The 24,716-nt window shown below is 44.1% G+C and overlaps 1 protein-coding gene across 2 annotated transcripts; it reads right to left on the reverse strand.

The window, feature by feature from the left end:
- Positions 1 to 7,889: 7,889 nt before the first annotated feature.
- RPP21 (ribonuclease P/MRP subunit p21) lies at positions 7,890 to 17,776 on the reverse strand. Of its 2 annotated transcripts, XM_063291361.1 has the most exons (7): positions 17,685 to 17,776; positions 17,411 to 17,523; positions 16,550 to 16,598; positions 15,226 to 15,326; positions 13,318 to 13,400; positions 10,021 to 10,167; positions 7,890 to 8,604 (listed from the first exon to the last, which is right to left on the reverse strand). In XM_063291361.1, exons 3-7 carry the CDS (start codon positions 16,595 to 16,597, stop codon positions 8,459 to 8,461), a joined length of 525 nt encoding a protein of 174 aa, XP_063147431.1. In that variant the 5' UTR covers position 16,598; positions 17,411 to 17,523; positions 17,685 to 17,776; the 3' UTR covers positions 7,890 to 8,458. The 2 variants fall into 2 exon arrangements, with proteins under 2 accessions (XP_063147431.1, XP_063147430.1); XM_063291360.1 differs by having other exon boundaries at positions 17,411 to 17,764.
- Positions 17,777 to 24,716: the final 6,940 nt, after the last annotated feature.

Here is a 24,716-nt window from a genome sequence, read left to right on the forward strand (position 1 = left end):
TGCAGTATCGCAATCAAGCCACAATAAAAGGCAAAACTATGTTGTATTAAAAAAAAAGTCACGAGCTTGGTATGCGCGAGGAATATCCTAGTTTCAAATTAAGATCAACAAATGTTCCCAACATTGTCAAAATCCAAATAGCTTATTTTCTAACATATTAATGGATGATTGTTAATGGTAAAGAGAGCGTTTCTACTTCTGTTGATGTCATCTGCATTTTTTCCCTTTCCCAGAGCCAAAAACACTAAACGGACCACAAGAAAATTTGCATTTTCTATACTGTCAGATGTAATCAATGACATTTTACTTATATACTGTACATGGACATTGATTATCATTGATATTTGGATAGAGTTTTGGAAACTCTGAACTACTTGTAAGTAGTTGTTGAAAACACAATACAGTAAATGTCAATTGTTAGGAATGAAGCTGGTATAACAGAGACCAGCATTTCCCAGACCAGTGAGAACTATTATGTCAATAAATTCCAGCTGCCTTCTGTGTCCTTGAAGAGAATGACCCAAAGGAAGGGCAGGAGGAAAAGGAATTTAAAATCTCACATGCACACGCACACACACACACACACACGGAGACTGCTGGGCCCTGCAAGGTCTTCTGTGGTGGCTGGCTTCTTTCTTGCCAGATAAAGTATCTGCACAAGCTGAGTCATGTCTGAGAATCTGCTGCTGAGTAAGCAAATTCCCCAATAAGACTGGAGAAGCTACAGTACATCGATAGTTGTGCCAGGCAGAAAGGTGACAGCAATTGCGCAATTACCCACTTACACAAATGACTAATACAACTTTTTTAAAGCCAGATTTTATCAGCCAGCAGCAGCTCCTTGCGCGTGGAGAGGTGGTGGGGAGGTGGAGAAAGGAATGGAAGAGAGAACAGTATCAACCAATCAAGAGATGGAAGGTAAGCCATCATCATTGTTGTCGTCATCATCATCATCATCATCATCATCATCATCATCATCTTATCCTGCATTTTCTCATAGATGCCATATTAGCTCAGGTGGCAGGAAACCCAGGAAAAACTGTTTCAAATCATACCAAGAGACTCTTTCTTAATTTAATATAAATGAGGTGGGAAATTCCTGTTACAGTTTCCAAGATTCTGTTTTTCCCCCCTGACTACATTAAAGAGACATTATAGAAATCTGTGTTTGGATACAATCCAAAAAACGACAGAATGATCTCAATTCGAATTCAGGGTAAGCCATCTAACATAACAGTGATCCAAATATACGCCCCAACCACAGATGCTGAAGAAGCTGAAGTAGAGCAGGTCTATGAGGATCTGCAGCACCTACTGGACAAGATGCCTAAAAGAGATGTTATTTTCATCACGGGAGACTGGAATGCTAAGGTGGGCAGTCAAATGACACCTGGAATTACAGGTAAGCATGGCCTGGGAGAACAAAACGAAGCAGGACATAGCCTGATAGCATTTTGCCAAGACAACTCACTCTGCATAACAAACACTCTCTTCCAACAACCTAAGAGACTGCTTTATACATGGACTTCACCAGATGGACAACACCGAAATCAGATTGACTACATCCTTTGCAGCCAAAGGTGGCGGACATCTATACAGTCGGTAAAAACAAGACCTGGAGCTGACTGTAGTTCAGATCACGAACATCTTACTGCACAATTTAGGATCAGACTAAAGAGATTAGGGAAGACCCACAGATCAGCTAGATATGAGCTCACTAATACTCCTAAGGAATACGCAGTGGAGGTGAAGAATCGATTTAAGGGACTGGACTTAGTAGATAGGGTCCCGGAAGAACTCTGGACAGAAGTTCGCAACATTGTTCAGGAGGCGGCAACAAAATACATCCCAAAGAAAGAGAACCAAGAAGGCAAAATGGCTGTCTGCTGAGACACTAGAAGTAGCTCAAGAAAGAAGGAAAGCAAAAGGCAACAGTGATAGGGGGAGATATGCCCAATTAAATGCTAAATTCCAGAGGTTAGCCAGAAGAGATAAGGAATTATTTTTAAACAAGCAATGCGCGGAAGTGGAAGAAGACAATAGAATAGGAAGGACAAGAGACCTCTTCCAGAAAATTAGAAACATCGGAGGTAAATTCCAGGCTAAAATGGGTATGATCAAAAACAAAGATGGCAAGGACCTAACAGAAGAAGAAGAGATCAAGGAAAGGTGGCAAGAATATACAGAAGACCTGTATAGGAAGGATAAGAATATCAGGGATAGCTTTGACAGTGTGGTCAGTGAGCTAGAGCCAGACATCCTGAAGAGTGAGGATGAATGGGCCTTAAGAAGCATTACTAACAACAAGGCAGCAGGAGACGACGGCATCCCAGCTGAACTGTCCAAAATCTTGCGAGATGATGCTGTCAAGGTAATGCATGCTATATGCCAGCAAATTTGGAAAACACAAGAATGGCCATCCGATTGGAAAAAATCAACTTATCTCCCCATACCAAAAAAGGGAAACACTAAAGAATGTTCAAACTATCGAACAGTGGCACTCATTTCACATGCCGGTAAGGTAATGCTCAAGATCCTGCAAGGTAGACTTCAGCAATTCATGGAGCGAGAATTGCCAGATGTACAAGCTGGGTTTAGAGAAGGCAGAAGAACTAGGGACCAAATTGCCAATATCCGCTGGATAATGGAAAAAGCCAGGGAGTTTCAGAAAAACATCTATTTCTGTTTTATTGACTATTCTAAAGCCTTTGACTGTGTGGACCATAACAAACTGTGGCAAGTTCTTAGTGATATGGGGATACCAAGTCATCTTGTCTGCCTCCTGAAGAATCTGTATAACGACCAAGTAGCAACAGTAAGAACAGACCACGGAACAACGGACTGGTTTAAGATTGGGAAAGGAGTACGGCAGGGCTGTATACTCTCATCCTACCTATTCAACTTGTATGCAGAACACATCATGCAACATGCTGGGCTTGAGGAATCCAAGGCTGGAGTTAAAATCGCTGGAAGAAACATTAACAATCTCAGATATGCAGATGATACCACTTTGATGGCTGAAAGCGAGAGGAACTGAGGAGCCTGATGATGAAGGTGAAAGAAGAAAGTGCAAAAGCTGGCTTGCAGCTAAACCTCAAAAAAACCAAGATTATGGCAACCAGCTTGATTGATAACTGGCAAATAGAGGGAGAAAATGTAGAAGCAGTGAAAGACTTTGTATTTCTAGGTGCGAAGATTACTGCAGATGCTGACCGCAGTCAGGAAATCAGAAGACGCTTAATGCTTGGGAGAAGAGTAATGACCAATCTCGATAAAATAGTCAAGAGCAGAGACATCACGCTGACAACAAAGGTCCGCATAGTTAAAGCAATGGTGTTCCCCGTAGTAACATATGGCTGCGAGAGCTGGACCATAAGGAAGGCTGAGAGAAGAAAGATCGATGCTTTGGAACTGTGGTGTTGGAGGAAAATTCTGAGAGTGCCTTGGACTGCCAGAAGATCAAATCAGTCCATCCTCCAGGAAATAAAGCCAGACTGCTCACTTGAGGGAATGATATTCAAGGCAAAACTGAAATACTTTGGCCACATAATGAGAAGACAGGACACCCTGGAGAGGATGCTGATGCTGGGGAGAGTGGAAGGCAAAAGGAAGAGGGGCCGACCAAGGGCAAGGTGGATGGATGATATTCTAGAGGTGACGGACTCGTCCCTGGGGGAGCTGGGGGTGTTGACGACCGACAGGAAGCTCTGGTGTGGGCTTGTCCATGAAGTCACGAAGAGTCGGAAGCGACTGGACAAATAAACAACATAGAAATCTGTGCTGTTCTTGTTTCCTTGTTTTTGCTTAACCTCTTGGCATTTGACACTGCAGTCTCTGGAAGGGTCGCTCAATCAGGGTCATAATGGTGGCCTATGAGTTACCTGCACCAGGCTGCAGCTGAAGGAAGCATGGACTGGGATTGAGAATGGGCCTCTTCCCAAGGATATGTTTGTGTGTACATGTGCATTTGCACGTGCCTTCAAATCAGACCTGACTCCTGGACAAGTCCCTGCAGTTTTCTTGGCAAGATTTCAGAAGTGGTTTGCCCTTGCCTCCTGCTTCCTAGGGCTGAGAGGGAGGGACTGGCCCAAGGTCACCCAGCCGGCTTGCATGCCTGAGGCGGGACTAGAACTCTCATACCACGCCTGATTGGCTCTTGGGCTGAGAGAGGGTCTCATCTGTAGAAGCAAAGCTGGTTTCCAGCAAGGACAAGATGAAGAAATGTGAAAACAAAGGGAACTGGTTGGCCATTGTAGCAGCTGAAAACGAAGTGTACAATTCTGGGCATCCCATTTTCAAAATGGTATTGACAGATTAGAGAGTGTTCAGAGGAAAGCAAAGAATGTGATTCTATGATTTAGAGACTTTAGGACATGCTCTATGAGGATAGGCTGAAGGACCTTCAGATGTATAGTCTGAAGAAAAGATGACTTAGGGGTGACAGACAGTTCAAGTGTCATGTTCCCGTTCCGATGTTTATGGTTCCTCGTAACGTTTCACATGTCATATCTGCAGTTGCGTGCCTGCCTGGCCACGCTGGTAAATTTCCTTTGTGCTGACTTGTGTTCTTCTGGAATGTATGTTTGGGTTATCTCTGCTGTTCAAGGTTACTTTCTCAGGCCGATTCTAACGGTTGCTAGCATCTGGGGTGGGTGGTTGCTATGCTAGCCTGAGGGGAGGGTTCGCAACGGGAGCAAGGCTTTTTAAGTTTGTATTTGGCGCGCTTTTGCTCATTCTCAGCTTTCTTCGTACTTTGCATACTATTCATTCAATAAATTAGTTTTCTCTAGTAATTACTGATGAGACTCCTTTTATTGGAATAGGCAATCATTACATCAAGTGCATAAAGGGAAATTACAAGGAAGTTACAAGGCCTCAGAAACTAAGACCAGAAATAACAGGTATAAATTGCAGCTCCCTAGATTTTGTTTAAATATAGGGAAAAACCTCCTGATGGTAAGGTTTGTATGAGAACAGAACATTTTACCTACAGGAGTTGTGGGTTTTCCATCTCCGGAGATTTTTAAAAAGAAATTGGACCACCACTTCTCATGAACGGTTTAACTGATTTTCCTGCAAATTGTAGAGGATTGGACCAGATGATCTTTGTGATGTCTTCCAACTCTACAATTCTGTGATTCTATGAAAAGAATTCCAAAAGGCTACACAGCAGGACATTTAGCCCTTAGAAACCTCCCATTCTGACAATTTGCACAGGAGCAGCTTTCCTCAACCCGGTGTCCCCCAGATGTAGGACTGCAGGTCTCATAACTGACTTACAGTGGCTGGGAATTTTGGGAGCTTAAGTCCAACACATCCAAAGGGCAACAGGTGGGAGAAGGCTGAGTTAGCAAAAAAGATACAGCACAACCAAAAGACAGCTTGGAAAAAATTAATTTCATGTCTCTCATGAACTATGGAGATAAAATACTTTGGCTTTCAGATTGCTTGGTTGTGTAGATACAACTTTTGTCCCAACTTGTCATTGCCCTGGTCTCTGCAATGAGGCCCAATGAAAATCTGATTGATCAATGCATATTTATAAATCCGTTGAATAAGAGAGCTTCCCTTGATGATGCAAGTCCGTCTAGTTCATATATACGACTGCATTTCACCATAGCATTGACTTCACCCAGAATTCCCTTCAGTGTCTAGCTCTACTTCCCAAATTGCAATTTTGCACCCATGGTTGGAACTTGGAATTCTAGTTGTGTGTTTTTTTTGTTTTTACAGTAAATCTATAAGCTTTAGCTGTAGGGACAGAATATCAACATGAATTTGCTTTATCACCTTATCCCTCACTCAGTAAGTTCAGAGACCACAAGATGCTGATTTGTTTGCAGCTCTCTTTGGGACTGGATGCTTAGCCAACCCAGAAGATAGATGACTGTCAAGAGTCCAAACTAAATAAATGCCCTTTTATGGTCAGGACTGTATTGCCTGATGAAAAAATCCCCACTCTACTATGAATTTTCTGGAATGGATCCTTGCTCTTGCTTATATGACTCAACTCTTTTTTCAGATGAGTATTTACAATTCTCAGCATGTCAGCTTGCTTCTTGGTTACCTAGAAATGGAGTCAGAATCTGGCTCTATTTATCTCAAGGAAGTATACATATCCCAAGGAACAGGAACTATTACGTGTTTGACAGTAATAACACTGATTACAGCAGAAAATGAGAGTTGAATAAGAACTTTTTTAGGCAAATGGATCAGTTGTTCAACCAACAAATTCACTGCCCTTTTTTTTCCTTGAATTGAGGCATGAGATTCTTTTTCAGACTTAAATCGTACAAACTTTCAGGACTGCTGGATATAGTACGAGCATCAGCAAGACGCCTGTATCCCCAAATGTGATTGGTTAAAATATTATAGAAGGTGCAGCACTTAACAGCTGCTCATTTAGGATTTTATTTACCAAATGTAGAGAGTAAGGAAGATGGCCTTGAGAGATATGCAGGCTCCACTGCCTAGGCAAAAGGGGCTGAGGCATTTTTAAAGTCCACACCAAGATAACGTTGGGCAGCAGCTCAGGCGCCCGCCTCCCTAATTCCCTGGAGGATGAGGAGGAGGTACAGGACCATCGGACTTGCAAGATTCTGTTATTATAGCCAATCTCAATAAAACGAGTTTTAGTCCTCCTGTGGAGTTGATTTCCTAGTCTGGACTACCTAGTAAGGCTGACACCAATACTTAGGCCTTGAATGATTATGTGCCACCAAGTCGTTTTTGACTCCTAGCAACCACAGAGAGAGATTTTCTCCAGGACTCTGTCCCTAACCTGGTCTTTCAAATCTCCCAACGGTGCCCTCATCGCCACTGTAACGGAGTCCGTCCACCTTGCTGCTGGTCGTCCTCTTCTTTTCTTGCCTTTTATCTTTCCCAGCATTAGAGCCTCCTAGAGTTGTGGGTGCTCCATCGCTGGAGGTTTTCAAGAAAAGACTGGACAACCATTTCTCCAAGATGGTGTGAGGGTTCCTGCTTGGGCTTAGGCAGGGGGTTGGACTAGATGACCTACAAGGTCCCTTCCAACTCTATGATTCTATGAAACACATTATCAGTGTTTTTTATTCATTCATTCACTCATTCATTCATTCATTCAATTTCTATAGCTGCCCATCTCAACAAGTGACTCTGGGCGGCTTACAACAATAGAAACCATAAAACGATAAAACAATTACAATTACAATTAAAACAATTACAATAAAAAATAAATAGACATGGCTGCCAAGTAGACAATGTAAGATGTTAATACAACCAAGAAATGGGCCCATTGCCACACTCGGGGGCCCAGGCCCGGGGCACATAACCAGGTCTTCACGGCCTTACCGAAGGTAAGAATTATATGGTAGGAATTTTTTGTCCTGGCCTAAATGCACCATATTTCACCTGTTGGCTTCTGGCCCACAGGAAAAAGGCTCACTGGATAGCCATAGCTATCTATCCCAAGCCAATAAAAGTGTGCCAAGTTTCTGTGGACGAAGGCAGAGAGAACATTGACAAGGGAATACAAGAACCTTTAGCAGATAGGAGAGACCGCAAGTGACGCTTCAGCCCTGGGAAAGGAGGGAGCATGAAAGCAGCTCAGAAAAACCCCACGCTGATTCTGTACGGTAGAACAGGGTGCAAAGGGAAACCGGCAGGTTTTCAATTCTGTTATTATACCTGACAACAAAAAGTAGAATTCCAGTAATTGTTGACACGTCTGTTTCCTGACCTTGAAAGGCTGACAGTTGCATAGTTTTAAACCAAAGTCTACAGTTTTATTTATTTATTTCTCATACGTCTGCACCCCCCATCTTGCAAGCGACTCTGCTTTCTCTCTTCCACTAACTGGAAAAAGGACAAACTGAACCAACTAGGTAGAAATCATAAAGCAAGTACACGTTTTTAAAAACAGAACTTTATTTCCAGTTTCATGTATTTATCTGGTACACAAAAGTGATCCGGGACTGAAACTCTCTTCTCTTTGTCACCTTTTCACTAAGTTCTTCTGATAGCAACACCTGCAGGGCTTCAGATCTGAGGTGTACCCAGCTACATAGAGCCAGACACTGAAATCACAACTGGCAGAATTGGGAAAGAGGCATCCATCTGGGGACAGAGGTGGAATGGGGGACACATTCTTAGCCAGTGGTGGCAAAAGTAAGGTGACACAATGAAGCTAAACTGAAGGAACTTCCATGACTAGAGCATGGGGTGGGCTGCAGGAAAGGCATTTGCTCTCCCTTCTGCCTAGTTGTCATATACAGTGTGTGTTTATTTATCCTAAAACTAAGGTCACCAAGTCATCGAAGTTCTGCAAGGAGCGAGTTGGACTTTGGTTTTGGAAAATATACTCCATGTCCACATCCGCACGGAACTTTTTCTTGTGGGCTTCTTCCACCCAAGGCAGGTGATTCACCACTGTGCTATAGCCACTTGCCTTCCTGGAAATGGAATGTTCCCAAGGGACAGGTCACTTCCTGCTCTTTTCTCCTATTGGCTCGGTGCCCACCGTGCTCTCCTCAGAGGCAAGAAGGCCGCATGGACTGGAACTTGGGACCGTTGCCTTTCCCATCTGGGAGGCCTTGCGTGGCTTTTGTGTTGGGTTGGGTGTCTGGCCTAAAGTGGGAAACAAAGAGAAGGTTTTGAGGTAATTTCTGTTGATGCCAATTGCTAAACGGCTATCTGCCCCTCTCCTGCCCTCGTTCTATGCAAATTGCTCCCACTCTTTTCCTTTTGTAAAGAAAATTTCTCTCTTTCCTCCTTGTTCCAACTCAAAGCATTTCCAATGGCGAATCTAGAACAAGGAATCACAGGCAGCCAATGCCTTTAAGACATATCTACGATAAAATCATGTTCTTTTGACAGGATTTTAACGATAATAAAGGATGGCTGCATGGCATTTACGCAGACTAGAAACAGTACAGCTGTGATGTAGCAATAGGAATTTGATTCCTCATCTCATTTTCTTTTCGGTGGCCTAACCTCTCCCCTCTGGAAGCACCAACAGGTTGTCCTTAGTTTTGCTCCCTTTGGTCAGTCTTCTCAAACTTTATTTTAATCAACTCAGAATTCTATTCTTTGCTTCTCTACTCAAAAAGGGTAACATATTTCTGAGTACTTGGGATTCAAAACCAAGCTATTCCCCTCCCATCCTCATGAGGGAGGGAGGGTGCTCAGTCCAATTTAATTTGTCTCACTTCAGTTCACGGACAATGGTCTCCAGTCCATTCTGACACTATCTCTAAAGGTTCAGAAGTTCTGCTTTCACATCACAATCAGTTCCCTTTTAGATCTCTTGGCCCTTTTCCTGATAACCCGGTTGCAAGATCTTCTAATTCTGTCTCTCACATATATCAGTGCTCACAGATGTTCATAACTAGCTCTACAGTCACCTCAGCCAGTTTGGTTTTGTTGTTGTTGTTATGGTCCTTCAAGTCAACCCTGACTCCTGATGACTGCATGGATCAGTTTTCTTGGCAAGTTTTTCAGAAGTGGTTTGCCATTGCCTCCTTCCTAGGGCTGAGAGAGAGGGACCGGCCCAAGGTCACCCAGCCGGCTTTCAGGCCTAAGGCGGGACTAGAACTCTCCTACCACGCCTGATTGGCTCTTGGGCTGAGAGAGAGGGACTGGCCCAAGGTCGCCCAGCTGGCTTTGTGCCTAAGGCAGGACTAGAACTCACCATCTCCTGGTTTCTAGCCTGGTGCCAGACCTTTACAACTGGCTCTCTCTTCCAAACCTAACTGCTGAAAATCAACAAGGAAAATAAGTAAGTCCTAAAATAAATTTCACGTCTAGAGAGAAACACCCTAATGTTCCTCCCAAATCTAGGATAAATTTTAAAAAGCTTCCCCTTTGTCCTCTTTGCCTCTTCACCCTGCTCACCACAACCCTTGCTGTTACAACTCAGATGTTACGTTCAGTCCTCAGGCACCAGAGGTTGCTCATGAGGGGCCTTCTGAACAAGGCAAGCAGGATATTTCCCTCCATTCTCAGCAGCTCTTCCCTTTCAGATCCTTCTCTGCATCGGCTTACCTGCTGTGCCTGCACCAGTTGACGTCTGATTCTCCAGCAAGGACTCAGGCTGCTCCGACCACAGCTTATAGTCAGGCTTGCTGAGGAAACGCTTTGTAAGGCCACAGTTCAAGCACCGCACAACAGTCCACCGCTGATGACGGCACTCTAGTTGGAAACATGGGGGAATGAACCACCTATGGCAGCCTGGAGCAGAAGACTTGCCCTCCCTCCCCATTGTTCCCCAAACATAACTGAATCACCAGGCAAGTTCCCAGAAGCTTCATTTCACTAAGTCAAAAAGACTGTACAGGTAGTCCTCGACTTATGACCATTCGTTTAGCGACCGTTCCAAGTTATGACGGCACTGGAAAAAGTGACTTGTGACTGGTCCTCGCGCTTACAACCATCACAGTGTCCCTGCGGTCACATGATCAAAATGCAGGCACTTGGCAACCAGCATGTACTGTATTTATGACGGCTGCAGCATGCCAGGGTCACGTGATCGCCACTTGCAACCTTCCCAGCCAGCTTCAAACGAGCAAAGTCAATGGGGAAGCCAGATTTGCTTAATGCCATGTGATCTGCTTAACGACTGCAGCAAAAAAGGTCATAAAATCAGGCATGACTCACTTAACAACCGCCTCACTTAGCGATGGAAGTTCAGGTCCCAATTATGGTTGTAAGTCAAGGGCTACCTGTATTGTATGGTTTCAAAACAGAATGTGAACTATTTACTGCGGGTGTCACGTCTGGGCTGTGAAACTGACAAAAGCTAAGAAAACAAACAGGATGGCTTTGGAAGACATGCAAACATAGGAGGGTTTCCAGCCATCATCGTTTTCAGCAGAATAACGCTGTTGAGTCGAAATGTCAGGCCACTAGAGAAGACATGGCTTCGGGCCATCAGATGAAAAGAGAAATTTAAGTGGGAAATGCAGGTCGCACCCACCAGCTAAGGAGGGATCAACACAAAGTAACATGGAAGTACAGTCAACCTGTGTAGAAAAGCCAAAGAGGAACTATCCTTTGGCTAGCCCAGGGGTTCCCAACTTGTGGTCTAAGGATTACTGTCATCCACTGGGGCTTAGGGGATGAAGCTAATGTGATCTTGTGTAGTTCTTTTGATGTTACATTACTACTTCCATTGTAATTTGCTTTTAAACAAGCTGTACTATGAGCAATACAATAATTCGTGAATAAACATAAGTTCTTAGCCGCATTTTAACATCTTCCAATCTTTGATTCCCACCCACCAGACATTATATTAATGTAGACAGCCATGGAGATATTCAGAAGCTTTTACAGGGTCTGGTTACTTGAGAGACCACCCATCTCTCATCGTATCTGCCTGGTGGATTCAATTGTGCAGAGTTGGCGCACTCCGGGTTCCATCAATTAAACCAGGGTTCCTCAACCAGGGTTCTGTGGTGCCCTAGGGTCCGTGAGAGGTCACTAAGGGGTTCCCTGGGAGATCACAATTTATTTAAAAAAGTATTTCCAGTTTGGGCAACTTCACATGAAAGAGGTAAGCTTCATTCTTTATTTTCAGTTTAAGAACCCTGTTCATGCATCTACACAGGCCTACCCATGAAAAGAATATAATAATTTTGTAACTTCTGGCCTGTATCTGAGCCTGAATGTGCAGGGGTTCCCCGAGGCCTGAAAACTATTTCAAGGGTTCCTCCAGGGTCAAAAGGTTGAGAAAGGCTAAATTAAACAATGGCACCTATCGGGACCCTGGAAGTGGGCCTTCTCTGTAGCAGCGCCTGCCCTCTGGAACGAGGTCCCCCACCCAAGATCCGGATGGCCCCCACTCTGCTGTTGTTTAGTAGAGCCATGAAGACGTGGCTCTTTTCTCAGGCCTTTGGCAAGGGAGATTGAGGCCCCTCGCTTCATTCCATCTGGTCTGTCATACTTGCCATCTTTTATCTTTTATTGATTTTATTGTAATTTCTTTGTTTGTTGTCAGTTGCCCAGAGTCATTGGGAGTCAGGCAGCATACAAGTTGTTGTTGTTGTTGTTGTTGTTGTTGTTGTATTATTATTATTATTATTATTAACCTTCTTTAAGCCCTGGGAAAGGAGGCAGTTTTAGAAAGAGGCTCAGGCTGGCTCCCCCTTGACTCAAGGGGGTAAAAGAGGGAAGGGAGGAAAAACATAATCAGACTGGCAAGATTCTGTTACTATAGCCTGTCTCAGTAAAGTTTAGTTCTAGTCTTCCTATGGAGCCTGTTTCCTGATGTGGTCTACCTCCTACAGCTGACAATAAAGGATGTTTAAAATGGCTTGATTATATGATCATCTGCAAAAACTTCTGATGATAATCTAGTGGTTTACATAAAGGAAGAGGCCGAGTGTCGCTGGGCTATGAGAAGCACTGGGGGATTCTGCAGAGCTGATGTTGATTTTGAAGTTAGCGTGGCCTGCTTGCATACATCTTAGAGCAGTGTTTCTCAACCTTAGTAACTTTAAGATACGTGGACTTCGACTCCCAGAATTCCCCAGCCAGCATGGGGAATTCTGGGAGTTGGAGTCCATATAAAGTTGCTAACGTTGAGAAACAGTTTTAGAGACTGCATTCCCAAAACATGTTTACCTTGAGGACTGAATTAACCCATTTTCTTGGATTCACACAATCTACTAAATTGGGATTGCACAACCCCAAGCCAGCCAGCCAACCCACCCCAGACACTCCCCAAATTCTCAAGTTTACTAAGTTGGGCACTAGGTTAACCTGGTTTAACTGACCCAGTTAAGAATCTTGTGTGAACACAGCCACTGTCTCCTTACCGCTTTTCCCAACAATTCTGTACGTTCTATACATCTATACATAAAGATAGAATCAACCCTAAGTCTCCTCTTTTTGCTCCCAAAGAGCTGATCCTATAAAGCCTGCCGTGGGCTTCCAACTGTGCAGGGGAAGAGGCACTAGTAGAACAGCGGGTAGATGCAGAAAGGCCACATGAAGAGTCCAGATGTTTCCCTCTCTCGTGCAGATGCCAACCTATTCTGTGTGAAACAAGTTGCCAGTAGGAATGGATCTAAGGGTGAGGTGGAGAAGGGAGACATCCCAAGGCTCAGTGCTATCTTTATGTGGTCCCTCAGAAGAAGCTCAGAGCAAACCACATCTATAGATGGCCCTGGGCAGACCCTGAGCCTGGGACGTCTCTCTTCCCCACCTTACCCTTAGATCCATTTACCCCAAGAGGGGATGACTGCCAATCTCCACATTCACCAACCTCCTCTAGGGCAAGAACAACACCAAGGAGCATCCAGACAGCATTGCAAAAGAGGAGGAAAAAGGGCTAATACTGACTTCTTTGGCGAACGGTTGAGCTGACTCCAGGGACAAGAAGAGAGAAGCAAGATTTGCAGATGGTCCTTTTCACAGAGGGGTCCCTGCACACAGAATCAGGCAATCCATCAATTTGTAGCTCTTAGAAAAGTGGCCAAAATACTTTACATAGATAAGACCTTCCTCCTGGCAGACAAGACATTATCACTAATTTATTCATTAGGAGAAAGCACTGTAGCCAATTTATTTTCATTCATTTACTTGTATTTTACTCTTCATACCTGCTGTAGCGTACCATGTTTTCCAAATGGGCACTCATGTGGGGATGTGTCAGACACAGATGCGCAGAGTTATTTCATAAACTGACTTGATATGATGCCGGCATTGTTTACAATTAGAGATGGGAAGTCTTTTGATTGGGGCAACGGTGCTTTGGATTCTACATGAGCATCACTGCTATACTTAGCACTTTGCTCTCTCTGGATCCAAATAGTCCTCACTTACCAACCATTTGAAGTTATGACGGCGCTGAAAAAGGAGATTTACAACTGATCCTCAAAGTTCCGGCCGTCACAGCACTCCCGCAGTCATGTGATCGTGATCCGGGCGCTCGGCTCATGATGATGACATTGCAGGGAGCTGCGGTCACATGATCGCCATTTGCGACCTTCCCTCCCGGCTTCCCACAAGCAAAGTCAATGGGGAAGATGGCAGGGAAGGTTGTAAGTCGCTCTGGTAAGTTGCTTGCACACACCCCTGCCGAGCAGCAGCCAATCGCACCCCTGCTGTGCTTGCACCACACCTTACCTGCCTGCCTGCCTGCAAGCCACCTGGGACTCGCTTAATGACCCGTGATCCTCATTTAATGACAGCAATGGGAATTGCCGGGATTGCCATCGCTAATCAATGCAGTTGGTAACCAAGGACTACCTGCACCTCCATTTCTAGCCAACCCCTGAAGGGTGTTCATCTCAGGCTAAGCTATACTGTGGTTCTGGTAAAAGGAGATCTAGTTTTGCCTTAATGGGATATGGGAGCTTCATCATGGCTCAGGGCAATGTATGACTCTAGCCAAATGTAACATTTTGGTTAACGAAGTTGTGCTATAATGAGAGGTATGAAGAGAATCTCTGAGTTCATGGCCAAAATGAGATAACAATCAAAAACCTCCCAGCTCTTGTTTGACTCTTAATATCTTCTAGATCAGTGTTGCACAACCTCAGCAACTTCAAGATGTATGGACTTCAACTCCTAGTATTCCAGCATGCTGGCTGGGGAATTCTGGGAGTTGAAGTCCAAACATTATGAGTCAAAAGTCTTGTAAGAGCAGGAGTTGAGAAAGAGCTAATTGGGCAAAAACAGTGAGAATTCTGTAGTTAAGAGCAAAAATTGTACGGCACTGTATGCCAAAAGCCGGCTGAAGTCTCAAGGCAGCCACGTACTGAACGGCTGTGGATTATGAAATACTTTGCTCTTTACAGACAAACCTTACATTATGTATTGAGGTCTCACCAAATCCAGTCTCACTCCTAAATATGGATGGAATGTTAATATTTACAAAATGTTCCCCATAAAGAGTATGAGAATAAATAAAGCATTAATGATCCACGTCAGATTACAAGTAGGGTTTAAGAAAGATTCTTTAGGGAACAAGGAGCAGGTAGGTTCAGAAATGGGAAGAAAAATTGCTCCATCTGTTGCTGGACTAGAAACAGTATCTTGACCCTAGAACGGTGCTTCTCAACCTTGGCAACTTGAAGATGGGTGGACTTCAACTCCCAGAACTCCCCAGCAAGCCTTGCTGGCTGGAGAATTCTGGGAGTTGAAGTCCACCCATCTTCAAGTTGCCACGGTTGAGAAACACCGCCCTAGAAATTAGAGACTTTACAGCCTTTTTATAACCGCCTCCCGCAAAAGATGGGTACTCACTGTCTCAAGACGAGCCGCCGGCTGATGCTGTTCTGGGTGTGACAATAGAAACGAGCCAACTCCTGGTTATTTGGGTTTTGTGCAAGCACACAATGTGCTGCCTGTTGCAAGAAAAAGAAACATCCTTACCATCTCCCAGACCAAAGGCATCCTACTCACTCCTGGCTGCCTCATATCAAATAGATCTTATAGGGAATGATCCTGGTCCTATTAAGTCTTTGGCTGTAAAACATCTCAGAGCATCTTCAAAGCTACATCAACTTTCTTGGGACAGACTTCACAGCTTGAGTAGCATACAGGTAGTCCTCACTTTAATGATTACTTGTCTAGTGACGGTTTGGACTTACAACAGTGCTGAAAAACCGACTTTCCATCGGTCCTCACACTTACGACTGCCGCAGCATCCCTGAGGTCATGTGATCACAATTCGGGTGCTTGGCAACCGGTTTGCATTTACGACTGTTGCAGCATCCCACAGTCCCGTGATTGCCATTTTTGACCTTCCCAGCTGGCTTCCAGCAAGCAAAATCAATGGGGAACTGCGTGATTTGCCTAATGACCACATGGTTTGCTTAATGACCACCACAAAAAAGGTTGTAAAATCAGGTCCGATTTCCTGGCTGGGGAATTCTGGGAGTTGAAGTCCACACATCTTAAAGTTGTCAAGGTTGAGAAACACTGGTTTATAGGATCATGATTTGAAAACCAGATCAAATTTGTTGTGCGGGTGGAGGGAGAAGTTGGAAAAAGCAAATTTAGGGTTGTGAAGAATCCAGGAAAAATCACCCCAATGCAACCCTACAGAATCCTGCCAACTGCTCCATTCTTAACCTCTCCTCCCTCCCAGTCATGTGACCAAGCCTGATGTATTTGCAGCCCACTCTGTGCTTCTCAGTTTACATATACATAGGAGGGTTCAGCAGGAACATACAGACAACCCAAGCAACTAACACATATGCACATGCCCTGGTTTAACTCTGGGGAAAATGTACACGCATACAGACGTAACATGTTCTGAGAGTAGAAACATGGACATGCACACATACATGGACAATTGTGTTACAGAAAAAAATGGATGCCTCCTATAGACACTGCTGGAAAGGGGTTGGCAAGGATTCCAGAAGCCAGGCTCTGCATGCTTTCTCTACATTGTTTTTAAGGGACTTGGCCCTCTGATTGTTTTTCCTCATAGGAAAAACAGGGATTTCACATGCATTTGTGAGCAAATTGGAAACAGGGACATAGCTAATGGTCACGCATCCCTACTACCCCCATTTCAAACAGCCTAGTGACATTAATTCCTATGCAGGGAAATTCTTCTCACCTGGTAGAGGAAATTCAGTCTCTGAAAGGCTTCTTTGTCCTTTATCATGCTGGTAAAAACAATGAAGTGATCTTAAATTAAACTATTGATTTAATATATTGAATTTATGGATAATTAATTAAGTGATCTTAAATTATTTAAGTGAAGAAATAACCAACAACAATGTGCAAAAAACAAACAATAAATGGGCTATGATCAGCAACACTAATTTTTTAAAGTTTTGGCTAGATGTGATTGTATTCTTAGAGTTGGAGGGATATCGTAATACTAGAGTCCCCAATCTTTTTGATCCAGTGGGCATATTATATAGGTGCTGAATAAAATAGTTGTCATGGGGAGCTCTGCCATTCACAGAACTACAGTCAGGGTGTCCAGTCTTTCTAATTAAACTAGAAGGAAAACCCGGGAGGTTGTTCCATATCACCTCCTCTAGATCCTGAGAATATTTACTATCTAATCCAAATTTTCCTTTTTTCTTTAATGGCAGACACATTTATTAAGGCTATCAAATTAGGGCTGCAAAATTTTAGATAACCACTAAATGGTGTCAAAGAGTTCAGAATTTTTTGTATGCCTCTGTTGTCATATAGTTATCTGGATTTTTACAGCCCAGATCTGGCAGTCTTACTTACTTACTTATGAGATTTATCCCCATCTTAATCCTTAACAGACCCTATGCAATTACAGATAATAATACAAATAAGACAATAGTAACAATAACATGGCTGGCTGGGGAATTCTGGGAGTTGAAGTCCACACATCTTTAAGTGGCCAAGGTTGAGAAACACTGCTATATATAAAATGCAACCTCATGGGTATCAAAAGGTTATGAAGCGTAATCGTTCATTTCCATTCACCCACCTGTGATCTGGAGACTAGCTTTCTTCTCTTTTTTTGCACTAGCTAAAGCAGCGCGCTCTTTTAGCAGACGGAGGATGAAGTCTTGACCGTGGAAAGAGGAGGGAGCCTGGTGGCTACAGAAACAAGACAAAGCAAAACCCTGCTAGGAATTGAGGTTTAATTCTCTGCCTTCCTGCAAGCTCCATGCTAAGAGTACGGAAGCACGCAGGATACAATGAGGCTATTATTACCCCTTCACGGGGCTTAGCCTTTGATGGCCCACATCTGATTTTACCCTTTCCGTCTGAAGCTCACACGCTGTGTTTGCGCCCGTTCATCTGATCAGAGTGCCAGAAAACCTGTTTCCAATTTTGCCAAAGAACCTCTCCAGCTCGTTCGCGTTTAGCAAACGAAGCTGCCGGAATGCATCTTTTTCCGGTTTCGTGGCACAAAGGCATCTGGGAAATGTAGTCCCTTCCCATTCCATTGAATTCAATTCAATAGGGAGATAGCTTTCGGGTTCGGAATTGGGAAAGGGGCCTGGGCGTCGGCGTAGCTGCGCATGCTCCGTCGGCTGCTCGTTTAAGAAACTTTTCTAAGTTTAAGAAAGTTTTCTAAGTTCTGCTGAAACTTTTGTAACTTGCTCGGGTAGCCTCGTGGCCCCAGGAAAAACGTGTCCCGCCTACTTAACCAAAAGCATATTGCCCTGGAGCGGGCCTACCGCTGAGAGCACAGAAAAGGGAATCCATTTTTTAAAGAGCCGCCACCCAGCCAAAACCCCTTTCCGCTTCGGCTCTGAATTCTGCACGAGGGCATCTGCGGCAAAATGAGCCGAAGCCTGCAGAGCGCCCCCTTGCCCACGAATTCAGAAACTCAAATGCATTAATGAAGTCTGGCTCGCGTGTGTGCGTGCACGAGCGCGCTTTAGCGCGTGCCTTCGAGACAGCGTTGACTCTTGGCGACTGCCTGGACAAGTCCTTGCAGCTATCTTAGCAAAGTTTCAGGAGTGGTTTGCCCTTGCCTTCTTATGGCTGAGAGAGAGGGACTGGGCCCAGGTCACCCAGCTGGCTTGGTGCCCAAAGCTGGACTAGAATTCTCATTCTCCTGGTTTCTAGCCTGGTGCTTTAACCACTACACCAGTGTTTCTCAACCTTGGCAACTTTAAGATGGATGGACTTCAATTCCCAGAATTCCCCAGCCAGCCAGCGTGGCTGGGGAATTCTGGGAGTTAAAGTCCACCCATCTTAAAGTTGCCAAGGTTGAGAAACACTGCATTGCACCAAACTGTCTCTGTGAAATAGATTACTAGTATGGTAAAACATTCCTTCTGTTTTGTGGAATTTCCAACATTTATTACTGTATGATTTGTCTATCTTATATATTATTGATGGAGCTGTATACCATCTGTAGAACATTATATCTAATATATTATTGTTTGTTGTTGTTTATTTGTTCAGTTGCTTCCGACTCTTCGTGACTTCATGGACCAGCCCACGCCAGAGCTTCCTGTCAGTCGTCAACATCCCCAGCTCCCCCAGGGACGAGTCCGTCACCTCTAGAATATATATTATTGTTACTGTTAAGAAAATAACAATTCCCACCCCTACCCCATTCACAGGGGAAAGGGCTTGTGATCCCTTGCTAGAATCTGAGATGCAGAGAGAGGAGGTATTAATGCAATACTCATCTGTAGTAGCAGTCACCCTGAGTTCAAATGTGTGGTACAGATTTACAGGTAGTCCTCGCTTAATAACCACAATTGGGACCGGAATTTTGGTCCCCTAAGCAATGCGGTGGTTAAATGAATCCGACCCTATTTTATTACCTTTTTTGTGGGGGTTGTTAAGTGAATCACTCTGGTCATTAAGCAAATCACTCAGTTCCCATTGATTTTGCTTGCCGGAAGTTGGCCGGGAAGGGTGAAAATGGTGATCATGTGACTGTGAGACGCTGTGACAGTCATAGATGCAAACTGGTTGCCAAGTGCCCGAATCACAATCATTTGACCATGGGGATGCTGCAATGGTTGTAAGTGTGAGGACCTGTCCTGACAAGCAGGAACCACGCTGAGACGAGGAATGAGTCTCTAGTGTTTATTACTGCTACAGTAGACAGAAAATCCTACCAAACTGAAGCGTGTGAAAACCCAGACAGATAAACCCCAAAAGTCAAGGCGGGTCTGTTCTGGTTCTCTTTGAATGACAGCTCAAATTCTCTCTACTATGCATGCATTTTCCCCCCTGGATAGGGGCCCCCTCCTGCTCACCATCAGTACTCATAACAGGACTGGTTGCAAGTCAGTTTTTTCAGCACTGTCTTAAGTCTGAACCATTGCTAAATGAATGGTCATTAAGCAAGGACTACCTGTATACCCTTCAGCAAAGGATCGTTACCTTGTCATGGTGCTGGAGCTTGAGCACCTCAATGATGCCATGAGCTAAACCGTGAAGGGCCACCCAAGACGGAAAGGTCATGACAGAGAGGTCAGACTAAATGCGATCCCTGGGGAAGGTAATGGCAACCCACCCCAGTATTCTTGCCGTGAAAATTAAATGGATCAGTACAACCAGAGATATGTCGGTATACCATCGGAAGATGAGACCCCCAGGTCGGAAGGTGGTCAAAATGCTACTGGGGAGGAACAGAGGATGAGTTCAACTAGCCCCAGACGTGATGACGCAGCTAGCTCAAAGCTGAAAGGACGGCTAGCGGCCGACGGTGCTGGTGGTGAATGGCGAATCCGATGGTCTAAGGATCAACACGTGAAATGACACCTCAAATTACAGGTAAGTATGGCCTGGGAGAACAAAACAAAGCAGGACATAGGCTGATAGAATTTTGCCAAGACAATTCACTCTGTATAACAAACACTCTCTTCCAACAGCCTAAGAGATGGCTTTATACATGGACTTCACCAGATGGACAACACCGAAATCAGATTGATTACATCCTTTGCAGCCAAAGGTGGCGGACATCTGTACAGTCAGTAAAAACTAGGCCTGGAGCTGACTGTAGTTCAGATCACGAACTTCTTCTTGCACAATTTAGGATCAGACTAAAGAGATTAGGGAAGACCCACAGATCAGCTAGATATGAGCTCACTAATATTCCTCAGGAATATGCAGTGGAGGTGAAGAATAGATTTAAGGGACTGGACTTAGTAGATAGGGTCCCGGAAGAACTCTGGGTAGAAGTTGGCAGCATTGTTCAGGAGGCGGCAACAAAATACATCCCAAAGAAAGAGAAAACCAAGAAGGCAAAATGGCTGTCTGCTGAGACACTAGAAGTAGCCCAAGAAAGAAGGAAAGCAAAAGGCAACAGCGATAGGGGGAGATATGCCCAATTAAATGCAAAATTCCAGAGGTTAGCCAGAAGAGATAAGGAATTATTTTTAAACAAGCAATGCGCGGAAGTGGAAGAAGAGAATAGAATAGGAAGGACAAGAGACCTCTTCCAGAAAATTAGAAACATTGGAGGTAAACTCCAGGCAAAAATGGGTATGATCAAAAACAAAGATGGCAAGGACCTAACAGAAGAAGAAGAGATCAAGAAAAGGTGGCAAGAATATACAGAAGACCTGTATAGGAAGGATAACAATATCGGGGATAGCTTTGACGGTGTGGTCAGTGAGCTAGAGCCAGACATCCTGAAGAGTGAGGTTGAGTGGGCCTTAAGAAGCATTGCTAATAACAAGGCAGCAGGAGACGACGGCATCCCAGCTGAACTGTTCAAAATCTTGCAAGATGATGCTGTCAAGGTAATGCATGCTATATGCCAGCAAATTTGGAAAACACAAGAATGGCCATCAGATTGGAAAAAATCAACTTATATCCCCATACCAAAAAAGGGAAACACTAAAGAATGTTCAAACTATCGAACAGTGGCACTCATTTCACATGCCAGTAAGGTAATGCTCAAGATCCTGCAAGGTAGACTTCAGCAGTTCATGGAGCGAGAATTGCCAGATGTACAAGCTGGGTTTAGAAAAGGCAGAGGAACTAGAGACCAAATAGCCAATATTCGCTGGATAATGGAAAAAGCCAGGGAGTTTCAGAAAAACATCTATTTCTGTTTTATTGACTATTCTAAAGCCTTTGACTGTGTGGACCATAACAAATTGTGGCAAGTTCTTAGTGGTATGGGGATACCAAGTCATCTTGTATGCCTCCTGAAGAATCTGTATAACAACCAAGTAGCAACAGTAAGAACAGACCACGGAAAAACGGACTGGTTTAAGATTGGGAAAGGAGTACGGCAGGGCTGTATACTCTCACCCTACCTATTCAACTTGTACGCAGAACACATCATGCGACAAGCTGGTCTTGAGGAATCCACGGCTGGAGTTAAAATCTCTGGAAGAAACATTAACAATCTCAGATATGCAGATGATACCACTTTGATGGCTGAAAGTGAAGAGGAACTGAGGAGCCTTATGATGAAGGTGAAAGAAGAAAGTGCAAAAGCTGGCTTGCAGCTAAACCTCAAAAAAACCAAGATTATGGCAACCAGCTTGATCGATAACTGGCAAATAGAGGGAGAAAATGTAGAAGCAGTGAAAGACTTTGTATTCCTAGGTGCAAAGATTACTGCAGATGCTGACTGCAGTCAGGAAATCAGAAGACACTTGGGAGAAGAGCAATGACAAATCTCGATAAAATAGTTAAGAGCAGAGACATCACACTGACAACAAAGGCCTGCATAGTTAAAGCAATGGTGTTCCCCGTAGTTACATATGGCTGCGAGAGCTGGACCATAAGGAAGGCTGAGCGAAGGAAGATCGATGCTTTTGAACTGTGGTTTTGGAGGAAAATTCTGAGAGTGCCTTGGACTGCAAGAAGATCAAACCAGTCCATCCTCCAGGAAATCAAGCCAGACTGCTCACTTGGGGGAATGATATTAAAGGCAAAACTGAAATACTTTGGCCACATAATGAGAAGACAGGACACCCTGGAGAAGATGCTGATGCTAGGGAGAGTGGAGGGCAAAAGGAAGAGGGGCCGACCAAGGGCAAGATGGATGGATGATATTCTAGAGGTGACGGACTCGTCCCTGAGGGAGCTGGGGGTGTTGACGACCGACAGGAAGCTCTGGCGTGGGCTGGTCCATGAAGTCACGAAGAGTCGGAAGCGACTAAACGAATAAACAACAACAACAACAACAAAGGATCAACACACCATTGGAACCTGGAATGTAAGATCTATGAGCCAGGGCAAATTGGATGTGGTTATTGGTGAGATGTCAAGTTTAAAGATAGACATTTTGGGCGTCAGTGAACTGAAATGGACTGGAATGGGCCACTTCACATCAGATGACCACCAGATCTACTACTGTGGACAAGAGGACCACAGAAGAAATGGAGTAGCCTTCATAATTAATAGTCAAGTGGCTAAAGCAGTGCTTGGATACAATCCAAAAAATGATAGAATGATCTCAATTCAAATTCAGGGCAAGCCATCTAACATCACATTGATCCAAATATACGCCCCAACCACAGATGTTGAAGAAGCTGAAGTAGAGCAGTTCTATGAGGATCTGCAGCACCTACTGGACAACACACCTAAAAGAGATGTTATTTTCATCACGGGAGACTGGAATGCTAAGGTAGGCAGTCAAATGACACCTGGAATTACAGGTAAGCATGGCCTGGGAGAACAAAACGAAGCAGGACATAGGCTGATAGAATTTTGCCAAGACAACTCACTCTGCATAACAAACACTCTCTTCCAACAACCTAAGAGACGGCTTTATACATGGACTTCCCCAGATGGACAACACCGAAATCAGATTGACTACATCCTTTGCAGCCAAAGGTGGCAGACATCTATACAGTCGGTAAAAACAAGACCTGGAGCTGACTGTAGTTCCGATCACGAACTTCTTACTGCACAATTTAGGATCAGACTAAAGAGATTAGGGAAGACCCACAGATCAGCTAGATATGAGCTCACTAATATTCCTAAGGAATATGCAGTGGAGGTGAAGAATAGATTTAAGGGACTGGAAATGTAGATATGGTCCCAGAAGAACTATGGACAGAAGTTCGCAACATTGTTCAGGGGGCGGCAACAAAATACATCCCAAAGAAAGAGAAAACCAAGAAGGCAAAATGGCTGTCTGCTGAGACACTAGAAGTAGCCCAAGAAAGAAGGAAAGCAAAAGGCAACAGTGATAGGGGGAGATATGCCCAATTAAATGCAATTCCACAGGTTAGTCAGAAGAGATAAGGAATTATTTTTAAACAAGCAATGTGCGGAAGTGGAAGAAGAGAATAGAATAGGAAGGACAAGAGACCTCTTCCAGAAAATTAGAAACATTGGAGGTAAATTCCAGGCAAAAATGGGTATGATCAAAAACAAAGGTGGCAAGGACCTAACAGAAGAAGAAGAGATCAAGAAAAGGTGGCAAGAATATACAGAAGACCTGTATAGGAAGGATAACAATATCGGGGATAGCTTTTGACTGTGTGGTCAGTGAGCTAGAGCCAGACATCCTGAAGAGTGAGGTTGAGTGGCCCTTAAGAAGCATTGCTAATAAGAAGGCAGCAGGAGATGACGGCATCCCAGCTGAACTGTTCAAAATCTTGCGAGATGATGCTGTCATGGTAATGCATGCTATATGCCAGCAAATTTGGAAAACACAAGAATGGCCATCCGATTGGAAAAAATCAACTTATCTCCCCATACCAAAAAAGGGAAACACTAAAGAATGTTCAAACTATCGAACAGTGGCACTCATTTCACATGCCAGTAAGGCAATGCTCAAGATCCTGCAAGGTAGACTTCACCAATTCATGGAGTGAGAATTGCCAGATAAGTTGGGTTTAGAAAAGGCAGAGGAACTAGGGACCGAATTGCCAATATCCGCTGGATAATGGAAAAAGCCAGGGAGTTTCAGAAAAACATCTATTTCTGTTTTATTGACTATTCTAAAGCCTTTGACTGTGTGGACCGTAACAAATTGTGGCAAGTTCTTAGTGGTATGGGGATACCAAGTCATCTTGTCTGCCTCCTGAGGAATCTGTATAACGACCAAGTAGCAACAGTAAGGACAGACCACGGAACAACAGACTGGTTTAAGATTGGGAAAGGAGTACGACAGGGCTGTATACTCTCACCCTACCTATTCAACTTGTACGCAGAACACATCATGCAACATCCTGGGCTTGAGGAATCCAAGGCTGGGGTTAAAATTGCTGGAAGAAACATTAACAATCTCAGATATGCAGATGATACCACTTTGATGGCTGAAAGCAAAGAGGAACTGAGGAGCCTTATGATGAAGGTGAAAGAAGAAAGTGCAAAAGCTGGCATGCAGATAAACCTCAAAA

The sequence above is a fragment of the Candoia aspera genome, chromosome 2 (genome assembly GCF_035149785.1).
Source record: "Candoia aspera isolate rCanAsp1 chromosome 2, rCanAsp1.hap2, whole genome shotgun sequence".
NCBI lineage: Eukaryota > Metazoa > Chordata > Lepidosauria > Squamata > Boidae > Candoia > Candoia aspera.

What these genes read in the sequence shown, in the direction of transcription:
- RPP21 (XM_063291361.1), bottom strand. Translation starts at nt 16,597, where the DNA reads ATGATAAAGGACAAAGAAGCCTTTCAGAGACTGAATTTCCTCTACCAG. An exon ending in CGGCGGCTCGTCTTGAGACA is followed by an intron (nt 13,401 to 15,225) that starts GTGAGTACCCAT and finishes TTCTGTGTGCAG; the next exon opens with GGACCCCTCTGTGAAAAGGA. An exon ending in AACTGGTGCAGGCACAGCAG is followed by an intron (nt 8,605 to 10,020) that starts GTAAGCCGATGC and finishes TTCCCACTTTAG; the next exon opens with GCCAGACACCCAACCCAACA.